The 19,397-nt window shown below is 51.5% G+C and overlaps 1 protein-coding gene across 1 annotated transcript; it reads left to right on the forward strand.

Moving 5' to 3' along the window:
* The first annotated feature begins 12,660 nt into the window (after positions 1-12,660).
* Positions 12,661-19,064, forward strand: LOC143834506 (uncharacterized). Its single transcript, XM_077331333.1, has 3 exons — positions 12,661-12,671; positions 12,812-13,307; positions 16,248-19,064. Exons 1-3 carry the CDS (start codon positions 12,661-12,663, stop codon positions 17,853-17,855), a joined length of 2,115 nt encoding a protein of 704 aa, XP_077187448.1. The 3' UTR covers positions 17,856-19,064.
* The last annotated feature ends 333 nt before the right edge of the window (positions 19,065-19,397 follow it).

Here is a 19,397-nt window from a genome sequence, read left to right on the forward strand (position 1 = left end):
GACAGCTCACATTAGGCAGCTGGATGGGTCTCTCCATAGCAAAGAATCTACACAGATTCGTTGCTATGGGTCTGTTTTTTTTTTTAAAAACCTTTCTTAAAGGGAAAGGGGCTGTTTGGGAGCATGCTAACGGCTGCCCATTGGCTGCTTGACGGCCAGGGGCGGGACGAGCTTGGCAATAGCGCTTCCTTTCTAGCGATTTCTGCCGAGACCGGAAGCCTGTGGGAAACGCTAAAAAACGCAACTGATTCCACTACAAAGCCAGGTGTGCAAAACGACGAATTCCACTATTTTAAATGGCGATTTTTCCTTCCGCAAACAATTTGCAACAAAGATCCCCGTGCGAAAAGGCCCTCAGTGAGCAAGACCTGAGATCGGCTGCTAGTAGGGATGCCAGCCTCCAGGTGGGACCTGGGGATTCCCTGGAATTATAGCTCATCTATAGATAACAGATCAGTTCCCCAGGAGAAAATGGCTGCTTCGGAGGGTGGATTCCATAGCATTCTACGCCACTGAAGCTCCGCCCCACCCCAAAGCCCGCCCACTCCTGGCTCCACCCCTAAAGTATTTCTCAACCCAGAGCCGGCAATCCTAGCTGTTAATGATAGGACATTAATTCCTAGGGTTGCCGTTAAGTCAGATGTGACTTGTTGGCTCTCAACATATGTGATAGAGTAAGGAGGCCCTTTTGGATGTGCTGAACTCCTCCCCTTTTCCCCACAGGAGTCAAAGACTTGTGTGGCTATAGCTGAGTTTCAAGAGACACTGGTTGCGATCTGATCATAGGCCCAGCATCTTTTGATCTCCCACCAGCCCCTGTGAGGTGTGTTAAGACACAAGACTCGCCTACAGCTACACAGTGAGTTTCTTTGACATTGAAGTCCCTTGTGTTGAGTCTCCAGCAGGGAGACGGGGACCCTGAAGGGGTGTGGGTAACAAAAAGGAATCTGTGGAGTTGTAGGGAAGGAAAGGATCCTAAGACGGATGGCGCCTTTCTTCCCACAAAGAAAGGAAGCCACACACACAAAAAAGCCATAATCGCTCACCACGAGAAGACAGAAAGTCTGAAACAATAGATCAAAACAGAATCAATAAGTAAGTTTGTGTCTAGCATGCATATATCCCGTCATTCTCAAATGATGTGGCGAAAGAGAGCATCAATACCTTGTGAATTATACTCTGGGAATCTCACTCAGTATATATTTTGTGCCTGATGGGTGGTTATTGATCTCCTTTTGATCTGTTGTTGTTTACCGTGCTATCCTTCCTACTGAGATACTCACGGAACAGATAGGTCTATTTTGTGGCTTCCTTTCTTTGACTGCTGGTTTGGATGTTTCCTCCACGTGCGCTCGTATCTTCCTCACCACACCGGCCCACCTGGGTGGGTTGAACGCCTTTTGAGATTAATACGTTGTTTAAAAATATTTTCTTGCTTAAGCAAAACAATAAGTATACGTATCAAGGTAGCTAAGCAGCCTTCCTTTGGCGTTGACTGTCTTCATTTTGCAGGCATCTAACACATTTACGCCCTGATCTGGATAGCCCAGATCTCAGCAGCTATGCAGGGGTTGGTTTGAGAACTCAAAGAGTCCTACTTGGTCCCACCCGCTTTCTAAAAAACACTAGGCAGGTAACAGGAAAAGAAGTGGCATGTTGTCCTGGGCATCATGTTGAGCAGGGGTAGTCAACCTGTGGTCCTCCAGATGTTCATGGACTACAATTCCCATGAGCCCCTGCCAGCAAACGCTGGCAGTGGCTCATGGGAATTGTAGTCCATGAACATCTGGAGGACCACAGGTTGACTACCCCTGATGTTGAGGACAACTGGACGTTGAAGGTTTCTGAGCAGCTCTGTGGCCGCAGATAACCATCAGCTGTTCTGAGCTTTCCCTGTCCCATCACTCCCTCCAGGCCCCTTCCCAAGATAAAGCTCCCTTTAGGGCTCTAGGTAGGACTGTGGTGAAGCCACAATGGAGCGGCTTCTCAGTGGAACAGGCTTCCTCGGGCAGCGGGGGGTTTTCCATCCTTGGAAATTTTAAAACAGGCTGGATACCATCTGACAGACAGGCTGATTCTGTGAACATTCAAGGGGGTGGCAGGTGACAGTGGATGAGCGATAGGGTCCTGCATAGTGCAGGGGGTTGGACTAGATGACCCAGGCGGTCCCTTCCAACTCTATGATTCTATGGTTCTAAGCCATCATGGGGTACTGGCCTGGTGACCACAATGGCTTGCCCACAAAAATATTTGCAATCAAAAGCTGTAACAGGCTGGTGGACTGGCACAAGTGGCTCTAGAAAGGACCCAAGGACCCAGGGGCATTTTCTCCTGTTTTCCAAGAACAAACATGCCTTTTACAACCACAAGTATACTTGGAAGAGGATTCTCTGTTGCATGTGTTATGGTGCACAAAGAGCCTCTTGTGGCGCAGAGTGGTAAGGCAGCAGACATGCTGTCTGAAAGCTCTGCCCATGAGGCTGGGAGTTCAGTCCCAGCAGCCGGCTCAAGGTTGACTCAGCCTTCCGAGGTCGGTAAAATGAGGACCCAGCTTGCTGGGGGGCAAACGGTAATGACTGGGGAAGGCACTGGCAAACCACCCCGTATTGAGTCTGCCAAGAAAACTCTAGAGGGCGTCACCCCAAGGGTCAGACATGACCCAGTGCTTGCATAGGGGATACCTTTAACTTTATGGTGCACATGTTTGCAAACACATGTTCACAGATTTCATTTGGAGTGTTTAGGCGGAGTCTTGTGGGCACTTAAATCGATGTGCGAAGCTCTGGTTGCAGTAGTGGGTGGGGAAGCATCTGGAGTTTTGGGAGTGGAGCCTGGGGAGAGAGGGTTTTGGGGAGGGACCTCAGCAGAGTACAGCGCTGTAGATTCCACCCTCCAAAGCAGCCTTTTCTCCAGGTTATCTGATCTCTGTAATCTGGAGAACAGTTTTAATGGCAGGAGATCTCCAGGTCCCACCTGGAGGCTGGCAACCCTAGAATCAACCCATAGTATTATTCCAATGACAGCCATCAAAAGCAAACTAATATAATAGCTATTTCGCTTACAATGCTGACCTAGGGACAATTTTATTTTTTATTTATTTTATTGTTTATACCCCGCCCCTCTCGACAAGTCGGCTCGGGGCAGAAAACCTGTTTAGGATTCCTCCCGTAGCCGATGGCTCTAACTTTGTGGGATGCTCAATTTCCCCTTCAATTGGTTGACCAAGGTGTTGTTGTTCTTTTGCCTTGTTGTTTCATTTTTTTTTTTAGTTTTTAAGTTTAGCTTCCTTTTTATTCCCTTTGACTCGGTGGTGGTGCAGAATTTGAGAATATCAAGCCTCAAATGTTCTTGAAAACAGAACAGGGTGTGCTGCCGCTCTCGCTGGTCACGGTTGTGGAAGACTTTGAGGCCGGATCATGCTCATACGAAGGTGAGGAATTAGACATGTATCCTTCAGAGCAAACCTATAAAGTAAGTCATTTTTGAGTCCCATTTTACAAATGAGAATGTGAAGTCAAGAGACAAAGTTCATTTAGTATACTTTTTTCTTTCTCTCTTAAGTCCTCGCTGGGTTTTTTCCTACGTGCCTGTTGGATTTGGGGGTTCGTGTCTGCTGGATTTTGGATTTAATAAGCTGCTTAAAACTAATGCAATTGGTTGGCGTGTATACAGTAAAAATCCATGAAATGTAATGCATGAAAGAAAGACGGAGACAGCTAAATCTCCCTGCTGCGAGCGGATTCAGAGAGTCAGAGAAACACACGTGGTACATTGTGCCCAAGACTGTCACTTCCAAATGCTGCTGGGATTGCATGTAGGAATTCTTACACCAAGAACTTCCCGCATGTGGAAAGATAGCAAGTCAGGAAGTGGGCTGGATCGGAACCCATTTCCATTATACCCCGCATAGGGAGGTTTTAACACGAGTAAATATTCAGAAACAGGATTCTCCACTTGTGTTTCCCAGTGATATAGTCCCAGTTAGGAGGCTATTACTACATTCACTTTCTCAGTGTTTGACATCACCAAGCCCACGGGTCTCTCCCCTGCAACTGGGCCTCAGTGCCGTCCCTCAAAACTTTGGTTGCCCTGGCGTAGATCAGGGGTAGTCAACCTGTGGTCCTCCAGATGTCCATGGACTACAATTCCCATGAACCCCTGCCAGAAAACACTGGCAGGGGCTCATGGGAATTGTCGTCCATGGACATCTGAAGGACCACAGGTTGACGACCCCTGGCATAGATGGCCTAGGCTAGACTGACCTCACCTGACCTCAGAAACCAAGAAAGGTCATCACTGATGAGAATTTGAATGGGAGACTGCCAAGGAAGTCCTAGGTTGCTACACAGTGACAAACCACCTCTGTTAATTTCTTGCCTTGACATCCCTACAGGGTCATCATAAATTGGCTTTGACTTGCCGATGTTTTCCATCCCCAAAACTTTGGCATGACATTCAGGCTCAGGTTTTAAGTATTTATTGAAATGTGGAGCCTTCCCAGTCTCTACAGATTTTTTTAGAAATCCTTAAAGGTAAAGGTATCCCCTGTGCAAGCACCTTCCCCAGTCATTACCATTTACCCCCCAGCAAGCTGGGTACTCATTTACCGACCTGGGAAGGATGGAAGGCTGAGTCAACCTTGAGCCGGCTGCTGGGATGGAACTCCCAGCCTCATGGGCAAAGCTTTCAGACTGCATATCTGCTGCCTTACCACTCTGCGCCACAAGAGGCTCTAGAAATCCTTGGTCTCCCCCAGATTTTCACCATTCTAATTTTCTCCCTTAAAAAAAAAGCTGCTTCAGTGAATTGTATATTATTTGCTGGCATTATTTTCCAAAAAAATTATACACAAGGCTGGGATTGTCGAATAGATGCTGTTGATATATTTCAGATCTTAATATTTAGCTTTTTATTTAAAAGATCCCTCGGTTTTAACTATCAGTGAATAAACTTGCCCAAGGATATAGTTCAGGGGTAGTCAAACTGCGGCCTTCCAGATGTCCATGGACTACAATTCCCAGGAGCCCCCTGCCAGCATTCGCTGGCAGGGGGCTCCTGGGAATTGTAGTCCATGGACATCTGGAGGGCCGCAGTTTGACTACCCCTGATATAGTTGCTTGGTCTGCATTAGAGACTTTTCAAGAAAATGCTGCGTGTTTTGTTAACATAACCTTATAACAGTTTCATTCCTACACTTGACAAAACGTTGCTGAGCCGATGCAGAGAATATAAAACAATAAATAAAAAACCAATAAATCAACTTAAATATCATTATTTAAAGATGATAGAAATACATATTGGCGTGTATAATCTGTTGTTTTTGTTATGACGACAATGAATTGTCAGAGTCAGATATTTGACTGGTAAATGGTTTTCTGCAATTTGAGATGTAGCTAAGTTCTTGGTAATTGCTGACGTCTCTTTGCAACATTGTTTTCTGGAGCTGAGCTGGTGTTATTTGCTCAATGAATATTCAGGTATTTCTTGAGACTTCCAGGTACTGCTTCAAGGGCTTCTATGACAACTGGCATGATGGTAACCTTCTTCTCCCAAAAGTGCTCTAACTCTATTTGCAGGTCTTGGTATTTAACGATCTTCTCCTGTTCTTTCTGTTCCATTCTGCTGTCTCCTGGGATTGCAGTGTTAATGATCCAAAACCTATTTTCTCATTTTTCCCCCCTCCCTACAATTGTGATATCAGGGGTATTATGCTCCAGGTTTGTAATTGGAAATCCCAAATAATATTTGTTTCATCATTCTCTGTGATATTTTCTGGTTTGCGCTCTCAGTTTGCGAGAGCCAGTTTGGTGTAGGGGTTAGGAGTGCGGACTTCTAATCTAGCATGCCAGGTTCGATTCTGTGCTCCCCCACATGCAACCAGCTGGGTGACCTTGGGCTCGCCACAGCACTGATAAAATTGTTCTGACCAGGCAGTGATATCAGGGCTCTCTCAGCCTCACCCAACCCACAGGTTTTCTGTTGTGCGGAGAGGAATGGGAAGGCGACTGTAAGCCACTTTGAGCCTCCTTTGGGTAGGGAAAAGCAGCATATAAGAACCAACTCTTCTTCTTCTTCATGAATTTCTGGCTGATGTTAAGCCATAGTTTTTGCAAAGATACCAGAGCAACACAGTTACAACCTTATTGTGACATTCCTTATAAAGAGAAACTTTACTGCAGGCATTGACCATGTTGTTTCATCCTTTACCATGCAAAGTCACCATTGGCTGTCAGCACTGATCTTCTGAACCTTGACTTTTCATGCAATTTGTTTCAAGGGTCTGCTCTCATGCAGCTAAATTTAGCTGTTCCATTTTGTTGTTGTTGTTGTTCAAGTTCCAATTTTGGAGCCACTTCCAGGTATTTTCACAATCTCCTTTATTCTTGATGCGTTTTAAATATTGTCCACAGAAGTGTTTGTTTCTTGATGTAGTCATTCAGTGCTCGTGTTTCTTCTTCCACCCCATACTTAACTTCCAGGAGACCTCTTCTGCCTGGTTTCCTTGCTAAGTAAGGACAATCTATAGCACTTCTAGGGTGTAGTGAATGATTCATCATCATTCTCTTGTGAGTTCTGCAATTTCTGCTGGCTTCCAATCATGTTAAAGCACCAGACCAGGGAAACATGCCTTTTTGCATACTTTGTGCCAAAGACGAACAATAAACCCCATTTTTTTAAAAAAGCAGTCATTTGGAGGAGGGCAGGATGCTGTTCCCATTGGCTGCAGAGGAAAGGACATGCAGTAATGGGTTTAAAGTACAATGATATAGGCTAGATATCAGGGGGGGGAAATCACAGTCAGAGTAGTTCAGCAGTGGAATAGGCTGCCTAAGGAGGTGGTGAGCTCCCCCTCACTGGCAGTCTTCAAGCAAAGGTTGGATGCACACTTTTCTTGGATGCTTTAAGATGCTTTGGGCTGATCCTGCATTGAGCAGGGGGTTGGACTAGATGGCCTGTGTGGCCCCTTCCAACTCTATGATTCTATAAAAAAAAGGCAGTCCTTAACTGAATGCCTGTCTTCTTTTTGTTTCCCAAGCAGGCAACGAATCAATGCCGTTTGACCTCCCGCAGCAAGGAAGCCCGGGGCCCCAGGTTCAAATTCAGTACAATTTTGTGCTCCACCCAGAAGGAGGCATTCCCCAAGACAACTCTTCCAGTTGTGGGCCTGTCGCTGGGCCTGAACTGGGAACCCATCTGCAGCCAAGCGAGAAGGACGAATCCGTGGCCTCCGGGGGAAATCTCAGTGTGTTCCCTCAGATACTGACGGGAAATTCAAAGGCAGCTTTCCAGCAATGGGAAGGCTTTCAACAGCCAAGTGAGACGGATTGGACTGAGGAGCAAGGAAACGCACGGCCTGCTTCTGGGCTGAACGTCAGCGGATTAGATCTGTTTCTGGGAAACGAGCAGAGAACTGGAGGACAGGGTGGTGATCATGGTGTGGCAGAAGTCTCCATCCACCAGATGACCTACAAAGAGGAGAGCAGTCCTTCCTGCGACGGCCGTGGGGAAAGTGCCACCGAGTCACCATCACCTGGGGCCCTGGGGAGCCCATGTGCCAGAGAGATGCTCTGCTCATGTCCCAACTGTGGGACAGCGTTCAGCCTGCCCGGGAACCTCATTGCCCACCAATCCCCACAGACTACGGACAAGCTGTACGAATGCCCCAGCTGCAGATACCTCTTCATCTGCTACCCAGTGGGCAGCCCTGCGGGGACTTTCCCGGCTGACCGGGAGAGACTCTTCCACCGGCTGGACCTGAACCACACCCCCAATCCAAAGAGGGATGGGCTCCAGAAACGCTTCCACTGCCCCGACTGCGGGAGAGGCTTTGTGCACAAGTCAAGCATCCCCAGGCACCAGAAGCACCACAGGAAAGAAAACCTCTCGCAGAATCCGGGGCAAGTGAAAAGCTGCAGCCCGCCCAGAAAGAGCCCCCTCCCGCGTCCCAAGGGCAAGTTGAAGCCGAGTGGCAAAGATGGGGACCGTTTTGCGGCTCTGTGCGAGGTGTGCGGGCAGAGCTTCTCCCAGGGGTACAAGTTCCGGAGGCACTGGGCCACCCACTCCCAAGACAGGCCCTTCTGCTGCTGCCACTGCGGGAAAACGTTCGGCGTCAAGTCGGTGCTGGTCAGGCACCTGCTGCTGCACCAGCCGGATAAGCCCTTCTGCTGCCGCTTCTGTGACAAAGGCTACATCCAGAAGAGCCACCTGAACAGGCATTACCAGCAAACCCATGGCGTTCAGGAGTGAAGAAGAAGGAAGCACCTTTAGCCTCAGGCTTCCTCTGGCGAGAAGGTATCGCGGCTGTTGACTCGTCTTTGGAAGCCACAGGTCCTTGGGAGGGGTCAGGAGCGGCTGCTTGCCCCTCCCCTCTGCTCTGCCTTCCCTTGTTCGGAGCTCCATTGGACTAGTGGGCTTGAGTGCCTTGAGCAGAGACTGCAGCCGTCTTTCATTCCCATGGTATGTGACACCTTCTGTACCCTCCTAAGCGTTTGGGGGGGTCCATCTGGCTGCCTTCCTCCCTCCTTCCCTCCCTCCCTTTCTCTCTCCCTCCCTCCGTTCCTTCCTTCCTTCCCTCCACTCCTTCCTCCCTTCCTTTCTCCCTCCTTCCCTTCCTCCGCTCCTTCCTCCCTTCCGTTCTCCTTTCCTCCCTGTTCCTTCCTTCCTTTCTTCTTCCTTCCTTCCTTCTTTCCCTCCCTCCCTCCCTCCCTCCCTACCATCCTTCCTTCCTTCGTTTCTCCCTCCCTCCCTCTTCTGTTAGTTGCAGAAGAGTCCAGTGCAGGGATGCATAAGTTTGCAGCAAAAGCTTCCCTTGGACTTCGCGGTCAGTGGTTGGGAAGTTCTGCAGTTGCTGGATTTGTTGCTGTCTGGGGGCTGCTTCCTCAGGCTTGTCCCCTGTCCGGTTGGCGGGATCTTCCCACTGGAACTCAACCTGAGCGACATCAGGGACAAAATGATGCTACAATTCGCCTAAACCCAGCAAGGTATCATGGTGGGCAGCCAAAATAAACCTGAGAAATTCCTGGAGAGTTTGAGAGTGGAGGGCGCTCCTTGGGGATGTGGTATTATTTCTATTCTTTCTAGGACTTCCATTTCTTCTAAACTCTATGGTATGCCCGCTGGCTTCTGAAGCTGCCAGTTTCGCCAAGGGAACCAATCTCTTTAGTCCAGAGATCAGTTGTAATTCTGAGACAACTGTAGGGCCCAGGAGTAACATAGGGACATTGGGGGGGGGGTGATGATCTGGGCAAAAACTCTATGGTAGAATTAGCTTCTAACCATAGAGTTTTGCCCAAAAAAACAGAGCATCCCCCCCCATCGTGCCTATGCGGGCACTTTGCATTAATTTCCGACATTCTTCCCTTGACTGGATTGCAGTGTGGGGAAAATTGGAAAGGGGCAGATTTCTGGGAGGTTTTGTAGGATGGGCTCTTTTCCTGTTCATTGCTCTTTCATTAACCTTCGTATTTTAGGGCTCTTAGGGTTTTAATGCTGGTGAAAACTTAAAAAAACACACAAAGCTGTTGAAGAATACTTTCTGGAACCTATGTGTCACTTTTAAAGGCATGAGAGAGGTAGTAGCCCTCTCCACACTACCCATACAGACATACATGGCATTAGTGAAAATAGACGGAGAGCAGGAGGAGGGGACATGTGTTGATTCTTTCCCAGCAGTCAGGAACGTGGGTCTTTGAATGTTCCAGATTGCAGAGAGGGAACACGCGTGTATATACTTCCTCCATGTTGCTCATCACATACAGAGGGGCCAGTGTGCTTGCACCTGCTCCTCCCCATGCGCATTGATCCATCGCTTGTACATATTGTGCACAAAAGACTATTGCAAGATTAGTGGTTAAGAACTGCAACCTTGGCTCAAATCCACACCCTGCCATAAAGTCCCTGGATGATTTTGGGACAGTTGCCCTCTCTCAATCAAACAAACTTTATTAGGATTGTTGTTGTTGTTAAGTGCAAAGTCGTGTCCGACCCATCGCGACCCCATGGACAATGACCCTCCAGGCCTTCCTGTCCTCTACCATTCCCCGGAGTCCATTTAAGTTCACACCGACTGCTTCAGTGACTCCATCCAGCCACCTCATTCTCTGTCGTCCCCTTCTTCTTTTGCCCTCGATCGCTCCCAGCATTAGGCTCTTTTCCACCTTCTCATGAGGTGGCCAAAAAAGTAAGACTGTAGCCCTGCACAAATCTTACCAGATTCCATCAGAATTCAGTAAGAGGTACATGTTCAGAGGGGAAACTCTCTTTGGATTAGGCTTCTCTCTCTCCTTGTGACTGCAAGCTGAATGTGAACTGGATCTCCTTGAATAAATGTAAGTTGACCCTTTTTTTTGCAATACGCTTCTTGGGGATATTTCTTTGCTACACTCAGCATCACCCTTCTGTGACTGGGCAAATCTCTGCTATATTAAGACAATATCCCAACAAGGTTAAATTCTAAGGTGGTAGGATGGACTGTGCTTCTTCTGTGAGTACACCATCCCATTTTGGAATGCACCCCTGTATTTAAAAACAACACACCTATTGCTCCTAGAAAATCAGCACGAGAAGAGTTGGTTTTATACTCTGCTTTTCACTGTCCGAAGAAGTCTCAAACCAGCTTACAATCGCCTTTCCTTCCTCTCCCCACAACAGATACCCTGAGAGGGAGGTGAGGCTGAGAGAGCTCTGCGAGAAACTGCCCTGTGAGAACAGCTCTTAACAGGGCTGTGACTAGCCCAAGGTCACCCAGCTGGCTGCATGTGGAGGAGCAGACTTGCCAGATTAGAAGCCGCGGCTCTTAACCACTACACCACACTGGGTCTCTAGGAGAGGGCTGGAATCTTTCTCCCTGGAGTACTAGTTATCTGTCCACACTGAGTTTTTGAGCGTTTTTTTTAGAAGGAACATTCAAGGTTGATGCCACTCCAATCCTGAGCACGAGTGACCCCAGGGGCCACCACCCTTTGAGTCCTGTACCTCTGACACATTGGGCAAGGGAAAACAGCTGCTAGGCTTTTCCTCCCCATTGTGGATGAAAATAATATTGTTCACCTCACCTAGGAAGAGCAGGTCTTGGGTACTAGGTAATTAACCCCCAACCCCCTGGCCAATGCTTGTGAATGCTGCACACTCCCAACAAATTTAAACAAATCCAATTCTCCCCCCAATGAGAATGGGTAGCCTGAGTCACCCCATATACCCACACCCCAGTCCTTTGTTTGTTGTAAGTCAATAAAGTTCTCCAATACCCAACTAGCCTCTCAGCATCCCCAGGTAGCTCCACCATAACTTAGAGTATTCCAGCCCAAATTCCTGTCCCAGCAGTCCATGGGATCTAGCATCTTTAAAAGGGCTCCTTTGGACAGTCTTGTGGATTCAGACACCCTTGGGGAGCTAAGGTGGATGCGTGGCTTTTCTAAATATTCCCAAGGAATCTCAGGCTACCTGAGCTCCTCTTCATTGGACAGGTGAAGTATAATTTATATTTCCCTTTTTTTTTCTCCTTGAGCTATCAACAGCTCCCCACACTACTCCTTACACAGGACTGGGCTGTGCATTAGCCTCCTCTGGGTGGTTCTAAAAAAGGTAAAGGTATCCCCTGTGCAAGCACCAAGTCATGTCTGACCCTTGGGGTGATGCCCTCTAGTGTTTTCATGGCAGACTCAATACGGGGTGGTTTGCCAGTGCCTTCCCCAGTCATTACCGTTTACCCCCCAGCAAGCTGGGTACTCATTTTACCGACCTCGGAAGGATGGAAGGCTGAGTCGACCTTGAGCCGGCTGCTGGGATTAAACTCCCAGCCTCATGGGCAAAGCTTACTACTCTGCGCCACAAGAGGCTGGACTACCTTTAGTAGGAGGTACTAAATCTGGAAGCTAAATATGAGCAAACAGTATGATGTGAAAGTCTTGAAATTGCAAGGTGTCATAATCTCGCTGTATACTGGATAGGGCAGACCATACCTGGAGGCCTGTGTACAGTCCTGGAGGCCTCGTGTCAAAAGGATGGGGACAAAATTGAGAGGGTGAAAAGGAGAGCAATGAGGATGATCCGGGGCCTTGGGAATGTTCAGACTGGGGAAGAGGAGGTTGAATGGTGGGGAGGGGGGCATGATTGCTCTCTTTACGTATTTGAAAGATTGCCACTTGGAGAAGGGCAGGGGGCAGTTCCTGTTGGCAGCAGAGGATGCAAGTTACAACAGGTTTAAATTACAGGCAGAAAGGTAAAGACTGGATATAAGGACAAATCTATTTACGGTCAGAGTCAGCAGTGGAATTGGCTAAGGGGGTGGTGAGCTCCCCCTCACTGGCAGTCCTCAAGCAACAGCTGGACAGATGCTTATCCCGGATGCATTGAGCAGGGCGTAGGACTAGATGGCTTGTTGTTCTGCAAATGGGGAAGGGAGAAGCTGCCACGGGCAATGCCAAATGGTGGCTGAGATGGGGGGGGGGGGTTGTTTAATATTAATTTGTGAGTTGATGGTTAATTATTATTTAATTAAAAATTAAATCTTAATTTTAGATCAATTAAACTGTTTGTGAATTTCTAAACCGCCTCGAGCCCATTGTGGGAGAGAGGCGGTATAAAAATCCACATAATCACAACAGCCACCTTGGAGTACAGCAAAATTTGAGTCCAGCGGCACCTTGAAAACCAGCAACGATGTATTCCAGGTGTGAGCTTTCCCGTGCTGTTTTAGCAAAGCACGATCAGACCGCATAATGCGGCTACTTATTAAGAGCGCTTCCTAATTCGCCACTCTTTTCCTTTTTCCTTTACTCCCACGCTGCGTGTTCCCTTGCGCCCGAGGAAGGGAGCGCGCCCACGAGGTCTCCCGCCTTGAATCCATCCCCCTCGGTCTTCCTGGGCTCCCGGTGGCTTCTGCTGCTCTAGGCAACCCCCTTGTTGACGCAGCCTTGGGGGGCAAAGGGAAGGCGAAACAGCCTGGGCTGGGCACAAGCGAGGGGGACCCGGGCTCCGTCTCCCGTGCCCGGCGGCCAGCAGAGGGCTCTGGCCACGGCGGCGTCCGGGCTGCGGCGCGCTCTCTTTGTCTCCGGGCGCGCCGCTGCCTTCCTGCCTTGCTCGGGATGAGTTTCCTGTCTCAGGCGCCTGCTGCATCCGGAGCGGCGGGAGGGAAGGAGGGAGGCCGCCCCGAAGGCAGCCGCCGGGGCCCAGCCAGGCCGGGACAGCCGCGTCGCCGGCGCGGGCGGACAGGCGAGGCGAGCGCGATCCCCGTCCTGCCCGGCGGCCGCTCGAGCCCAGCGGGGACCGGCTCCGGCTCCGGCCCAGGCGAGGAGCGCCACGCCCAGGTGGATCCCTCTCTTCTCCCCGCAGCGCCCGCATCCCAGCCCCTCTCCGCCTTCCCCGGCGCACATGCTCCGGCCCGCGGCCCCAGGGAGGAGCCCGCCCCGTCCCGCCGCGCCCACCGGTTTGCGGAGCCCTGCTGCAGGTGCTTCTCTCGGCCCCGCTGCCGGGGAGGGGAGGGGAGGGGGCGCCGGCTTGGCTTGGCTTGGCAGTGGGAGCCAGCCCCGTGCCCACCGCCACCCCCTTTAGCAAAGTTCCCGGAAGCAGAGCCCGGCCCCCTCCGGAGGGCCCAGGTGGCACAAGGCCTGGCAGGGGGCAGTTCTCTTGGGAGGGCGGCCCAGGATCCCAGTAGGGCTCATGCGCTGTCCCGGGCAACTGGTAGGAGAACCCGGATAGGGAGACCAATCTTGAGGGGGGGGGGAGGACCTGGCTCACCTCCAGGCCAGGATCTCCCTGGAGGAAATGGCTGCTGTGGAGGGTGGCCTCTAGAGCACTCAAGGAGGTGGCAGGTTACAGCGGATGAGCAATAGGATTGTGAGTGTCCTGCACAGGGCAGGGGGTTGGGCTAGATGACCCGGGAGGTCCCTTCCAACTCTATGATTCTATGTACTCCACCGGGGTCCTTCCACACCCCAGAAGCTGCCTGCTCCCAGCCCCGATCTCAGTCTCCAGGTCTTTCCCAACCCAGAGCGGGCAAGCCCGGAGGGACAAGAGAGGAAATGTAGAAGGGGAGGTTGGCCGGTCAGACCTGCTTTGCTTGAACATGCATGTGCAATTGTTAAGCCGGGGGAAGTTACGCCGGTCCAGATGTGGTCCAGCAAACCCCGAGATGAAGGTGAGGCCCATCCCCAGAGCCCGCGGTGAACCATGGGCAGCCTGTGTTGGTTAAGGCAAGCTTAACTCCCTGAGAGCCAGTTTGGTGTAGTGGTTAGGAGTGTGGACTTCTAATCTGGCATGCCGTGTTCGATTCTGCACTCCCCCACATGCAACCAGCTGGGTGACCTTGGGCTCCCCACAGCACTGATAAAGCTGTTCTGACTGAGCAGTGATATCAGGGCTCTTTCAGCCTCACCCACCACACAGGGTGTCTGTTGTGGGGAGAGGAAGGGAAGGCGACTGTAAGCCGCTTTGAGACTCCTTCGGGTAGGGGAAAGTGGCATATAAGAACCAACTCTTCTTCTTCTAGTCCTTGGGGGTGGGAAGCCAGGGGGTGCTGCTGGTGCCTATCACCTAATCTGTCCCTTGGAGCATGGGTTCTTGGGCCCTTGTCTCTTGCTACAGGACGTAAGCTCTCCCCCCGTGGTGAACACCCTCTAGGTGGCCGAGGGGCTTAAGTGGACCTCCTGTTCCAAGCAAGGAGGTTGCTGGTGAAAGGCGGGGGAAGAATCGGCCTGCAAATATCGCATTCGGCTCTCAGGGCAGGTGACACCATATACAATAAACAACTCGATGCAAACGCTATCATCATAAACATTAAAATCATCGATTCATTTGCACGTAGCTTAAAATAAATCTTTCCCAGGCCACCGCCTCTCTTCTAGTGAGAGGGGTGATGTAAATATATCTATTCATCTCCTGATAGCAGACTGAGGCTTTGAACAGGAAACCAGATTTCCAGGACTGTCTCCAGCCTCAACTGCAGGCCCGGTGGAACTGTCCTAGGTCCTGCAGGGAGAGCCTTCTAGTATGCCGGGGCCAGGGCTAAAAAGGCCCTGAGTCCGACCATGGTTGAGGCCAGTTTAATAACTTTGGGGCTGGGGACCTCACGCAAATTTTGCTCACTATATCTTAATTTTCCTTGGGGGACGGTCCCCTTAGAGACCCAGGAAGGAGGGGCAAGTAATCCTTCAGATTCTCTGCCGTCATGAGGGCTGGAGATTTCGTTCTTTAAAAGTTGGGTTTGCGAAACCTGGCTCCCCACATTAGACGGCTTGTTCTTAATATGGAAAAGACCATTAAGAAACTTTCTTGGGAAAGCCTTAATACCTCCCTAGAGGTATTTAACTGTTTAAATATTTTCTTTGCCATGCATCTTGGGCCTTGAAGGCTTCTTTTTAATTTTATTCAATGTCCCCATTATTCTTGCAAGCCCTCCCCACCCCTTCCACAATCCTGTGCCAAATTTTGCTTCCCTGGCTCTCATTCCTGAGAAGGGAATTCTGGAGAGGCAAAGATCTGTTCCATCAGTTTGCTTTGTGGACTCTAATGCATGATCCAGAGCAGCCCAATGAACCTCTGTGCTGGCCAAACATCAGCCACCACTGTCAGGACCACATGGACCAATAGGACTTGAAGCTCCACTCCTCTCCAATTTGCATGTTCTTCTTATTTGATGTTCCCCTAGGGTAGAATGCTTACACTGGCCAGTCTTGTTGAACTTCCTGGAGCCAGCCTGGTGTAGTGGCTAAGAGTGGCAGCTTCTAATCTGGCAAGCTGAGCTTGATTCTCCATTCCTCCGCATGCAGCCAACTGGGTGACCTCGGGCTAGTCACAGTCCTGATAGTGCTGTTCTCACAGAGCAGCCCTACCAGGGCTCTTTCAGCCCCACCTACTTCTGTGGGGAGAGGAAGGGAAGGTGATTGTAAGCCTCTTTAAGACTCCTGGTAGAGAAAAGCAGGGTGTAAGAACGAATTCTTCTGGAAAACAGTGAGGGCTAGAAATACATGACCCTTTTGAGATCAGAATTGTGCCATGTTCTGCCTAAAATCAGGCATGGATGAAGCACAGGATTCTTGCATAGCGCAAAAAGTGAGCTAAAAATGGTCCCAGACATCTTCTGAAATTACAGCTCCTCAGCGCCCAGATAGCCTTGCCAGTGGTTCTCTCCCTGTGCATGTCCTCCTTATGCTCAGAGGGCCCCTGAGGGTAGCAGGGGGGGGGTTCCCGTCCTGCCGCGCACGATTTTGGCTTGGAGCGACTGAGGCCTGGTTTCTCTGCTTCTCCAGGCAGGTGATGGCAAAATGAAGGACGTCAAAGGGAGGCGCCTGCAGGAGGAAGACGAGGACCTTGTGCCTGAAGTCGAACTGCACTTCACCATCTTGGAAGAATCAGAAGGGGGCATTTCTCAGGGCAAGCTTTGGCACTGCAACATCAACGCCGAGCTGCGGCCGGACGTCTCCTCTTTGCCAGGACCGGACCATGACTCCATTGACTCGGACCCCTCCCCGTCTCCCTCCCCAGAGCCGCAGAAATTACCCCCCGCCCCGGAAAGCGGGTCCAGAGAGGGACGCCTGGAAAGCTACCTGCAGGCGGGTCCCAGGCAGCAGGTGGAGCTGCATTTCACCATCCTGGAGGAGTCCGAGGGCGGCATCTCGGAGGGGAGGCTCTGCGCGAGTGAGGTGAGCTCGGACGAACCGCGGGAGACGGGTTACCCCAAGCGCCCGTGGGACGGGCCTCTTCCGCTTGGCCAGCCGTTGGCTGCGGCGAAGGATCCTGCCCCAAGTAAGGACACCCCGGAGGGGGAGACTGGAGGGGGGGTCCCCCAGCAAGAAAGTGCACAGCAGCAGGTCGAAGTCCAGTTCACGATCTTCGAAGATTCGGAGGAAGCCGGGCTTTCCCAGGGCCCGGAAGATTATCCCGTCTGGGAAAGCCCGTTGAGACCCGGTATGTATCCGGGAGACTACCCAACAGAGGACTGGGACGCCTCCATGGACAGTCTGGGCGAGGCCTTCGAATCGTCTTTCCAGCAGCAGTTCTACCCGGGAGGCAGAATGTATCCGTGTACCGAGTGCGGGCGCATCTTCAACAGGAAGTCGACCCTGACGCGGCACTGGAGGACCCACACGGGGGAGAAGCCGTATTCCTGCCTCGACTGTGGGCGGAGCTTCAGCCTGAATCTCAACCTCCTCACCCATCAGATGACCCACACGGGGGAAAAACCCTACAAGTGCCCTGACTGCGGGCAAAGCTTCACCCGTAGCACGAGCGTCACCCGGCACCAGCGGAGCCACCAGGACGGGAGCCCGTATAAGAACGACAGCTGGGAGGAGGGCTTCCCGTACAGCTACCCGGTCCCCTTCCCCTACCCCTACCCCTATCCCTACCCCTACCCGATGCCTCCAGCAGAGGAGAAATCCTACCTGTGCCCGGATTGCGGAGAGGGCTTCACGCACAGCGGGGCCCTCAACCGGCACCTGCGGCTGCACCGGGGGGAGCGGCCGTACAAATGCGTGGTGTGCGGGGACGGCTTCTGCTCCCTGTCGAAGCTGTACAGGCACGAGAGGATCCACATGGTGGACAAGCCCTTCCACTGTGAGATCTGCGGGAAAAGCTTTGCCGTCAAGTCCACGCTGACCCGGCACCAGATGCTCCACCAGGCGGAGAGGCCCTACATGTGTTCTCACTGCGAGAAGGGCTACGTCCAGAGGAGCCACCTGGCCAGGCACCACCAGAAGGCTCACCCCGAGGTGCCCTTCAACCCCGTCAAAGCGAAAACGGTCCCCGCCACCATCCTGGATTCCGACAACCTAGTCACGTACTTCTGGGGGGACGAGGAGACAGACGCTGGCCCGGAGCCCATCCCGACCCAGTTGATCTACTCCGGGGCGGACTGATGAGGGCGGGGCTTATGTCTAGCCAGGAGCTACACTGGGGGCCCCAAGAGAAGCACCTTGCCTCCCCCCCCTCCCCTCGTGCTCATCAGTCCTTGCAAACTCTCAAACATGCTGGGGCGTTTCTGATTTTGAAGCGGTGATGGGGGGGTTGGCCCAGATGGATTTGTGTGGAGAGAAGGAATCCGGTTATGTCGCTGGTTATCTTCGTGCCATGTCCCTTGCCTTGTGACCTCCCCTGCCCCCCCCCCCCCACACACACACACTCACACACACAAACAGCTGCCTTTTAGTGATTCTGACCTGGAAGCAGCATCTCAAGGGGATATTCCACAGTTGGGATTATTCCTTCTCCGCATCCAGTCTGCACCAGAGGTTCTGGCACCAACCCCGGGGGGGGGGGGGGGGGCAGTCACAGCAGAAAGAGCAGATCGGCCCAGGAAGCAAGCCCCTTGCCCCCAAACGAAGCCCGTTGACACGAACAGGACGCTTTTCGAGCTTCTTACTGGAATAGAAGCAAAGTGCCCTTTGCAAGTCTGCAGGCCGAGGCAACTGACCTGGGGAGGGAGGGACCTCTGCAAAACGGTTAGATTTGGGAGACGCACACAGGCTTGGGGACCCTTCCGCTTTGGTTTGCAGGAGGGGGGAAAGTTTTCCTTGCTTTCTTTTTTCTTTTTTTTAAGGAAAACCACACTGATTCTTGTTTGGTCAGTTTACATTTGGAATGATGGCTGGATTTTTGGAAATGTTAGTAAAATAAGGACCTGCTTTAAAAAAACGGCTTGCAGAATGCAACCATGAACTCTCCGGGAGGCCAGAGTCTTCCAGAGGGGCAGAAAGGGCTGGTGGGTCTTCTCGATGGGGCCAGGCCCCACCGCGGGATAGTCCAGGCAGGCCTGGCACCTCTTGACTTCCTCTCTCTTGATCTGAAAAGCACTTGGGCGGGGTGGGAAAAGTTCTGCTTGGGGCGTTTTGGAGCTTCCATATCGGATTCAGCAGAGAGAGAGCTTGGTGCCGTGGTCGAGAGCAGCGGCTTCTGATCTGGGAAGCCGGATTTGATTCCCCGCTCCTCCTCCACATGCAGCCAAGCTGGGTGACCTGGGGCTAGTCACAGTCCTGACAGAGCTGTTCTTACAGAGAAATGTCTCTCGGAGCTCTCAGAGCCCCACCCACCTCACAGGGAAGGGAAGGTGATTGTAAGCTGTTTTGAGACTCCTTCGGCCAGTGAAAAGTAGGGTATAAAAATCAACTGCTCTCTCTCTCTACACGAGGGGTAGTCAAACTGCGGCCCTCCAGATGTCCATGGACTACAATTCCCAGGAGCCCCTGCCAGCATTCACTGGCGAATGCTGGCAAGGGCTCCTGGGAATTGTAGTCCATGGACATCTGGAGGGCCGCAGTTTGACTACCCCTGCTCTACACAGACAAGTTGTCAAGTGGTTCATGTGCCTGGGGAGATCAGGCACAAGGGTTGGGTGGATCAGGGAGGCTGAAGGGAACCAAAAGGGAAGAAAGGAGGATCTATGGCAGCAGAGGCATGCTGGG

Source organism: Paroedura picta, chromosome 3 (assembly GCF_049243985.1).
Source record: "Paroedura picta isolate Pp20150507F chromosome 3, Ppicta_v3.0, whole genome shotgun sequence".
In the NCBI taxonomy this organism is placed as follows: Eukaryota; Metazoa; Chordata; class Lepidosauria; order Squamata; family Gekkonidae; genus Paroedura; species Paroedura picta.

Excerpts from the sequence above, each read along its gene's own strand:
- LOC143834506 (XM_077331333.1), top strand. Across the intron at positions 13,308-16,247 it reads GCGAGGAGCGCCACGCCCAG|GCAGGTGATGGCAAAATGAA; the intron begins GTGGATCCCTCT and ends CTGCTTCTCCAG.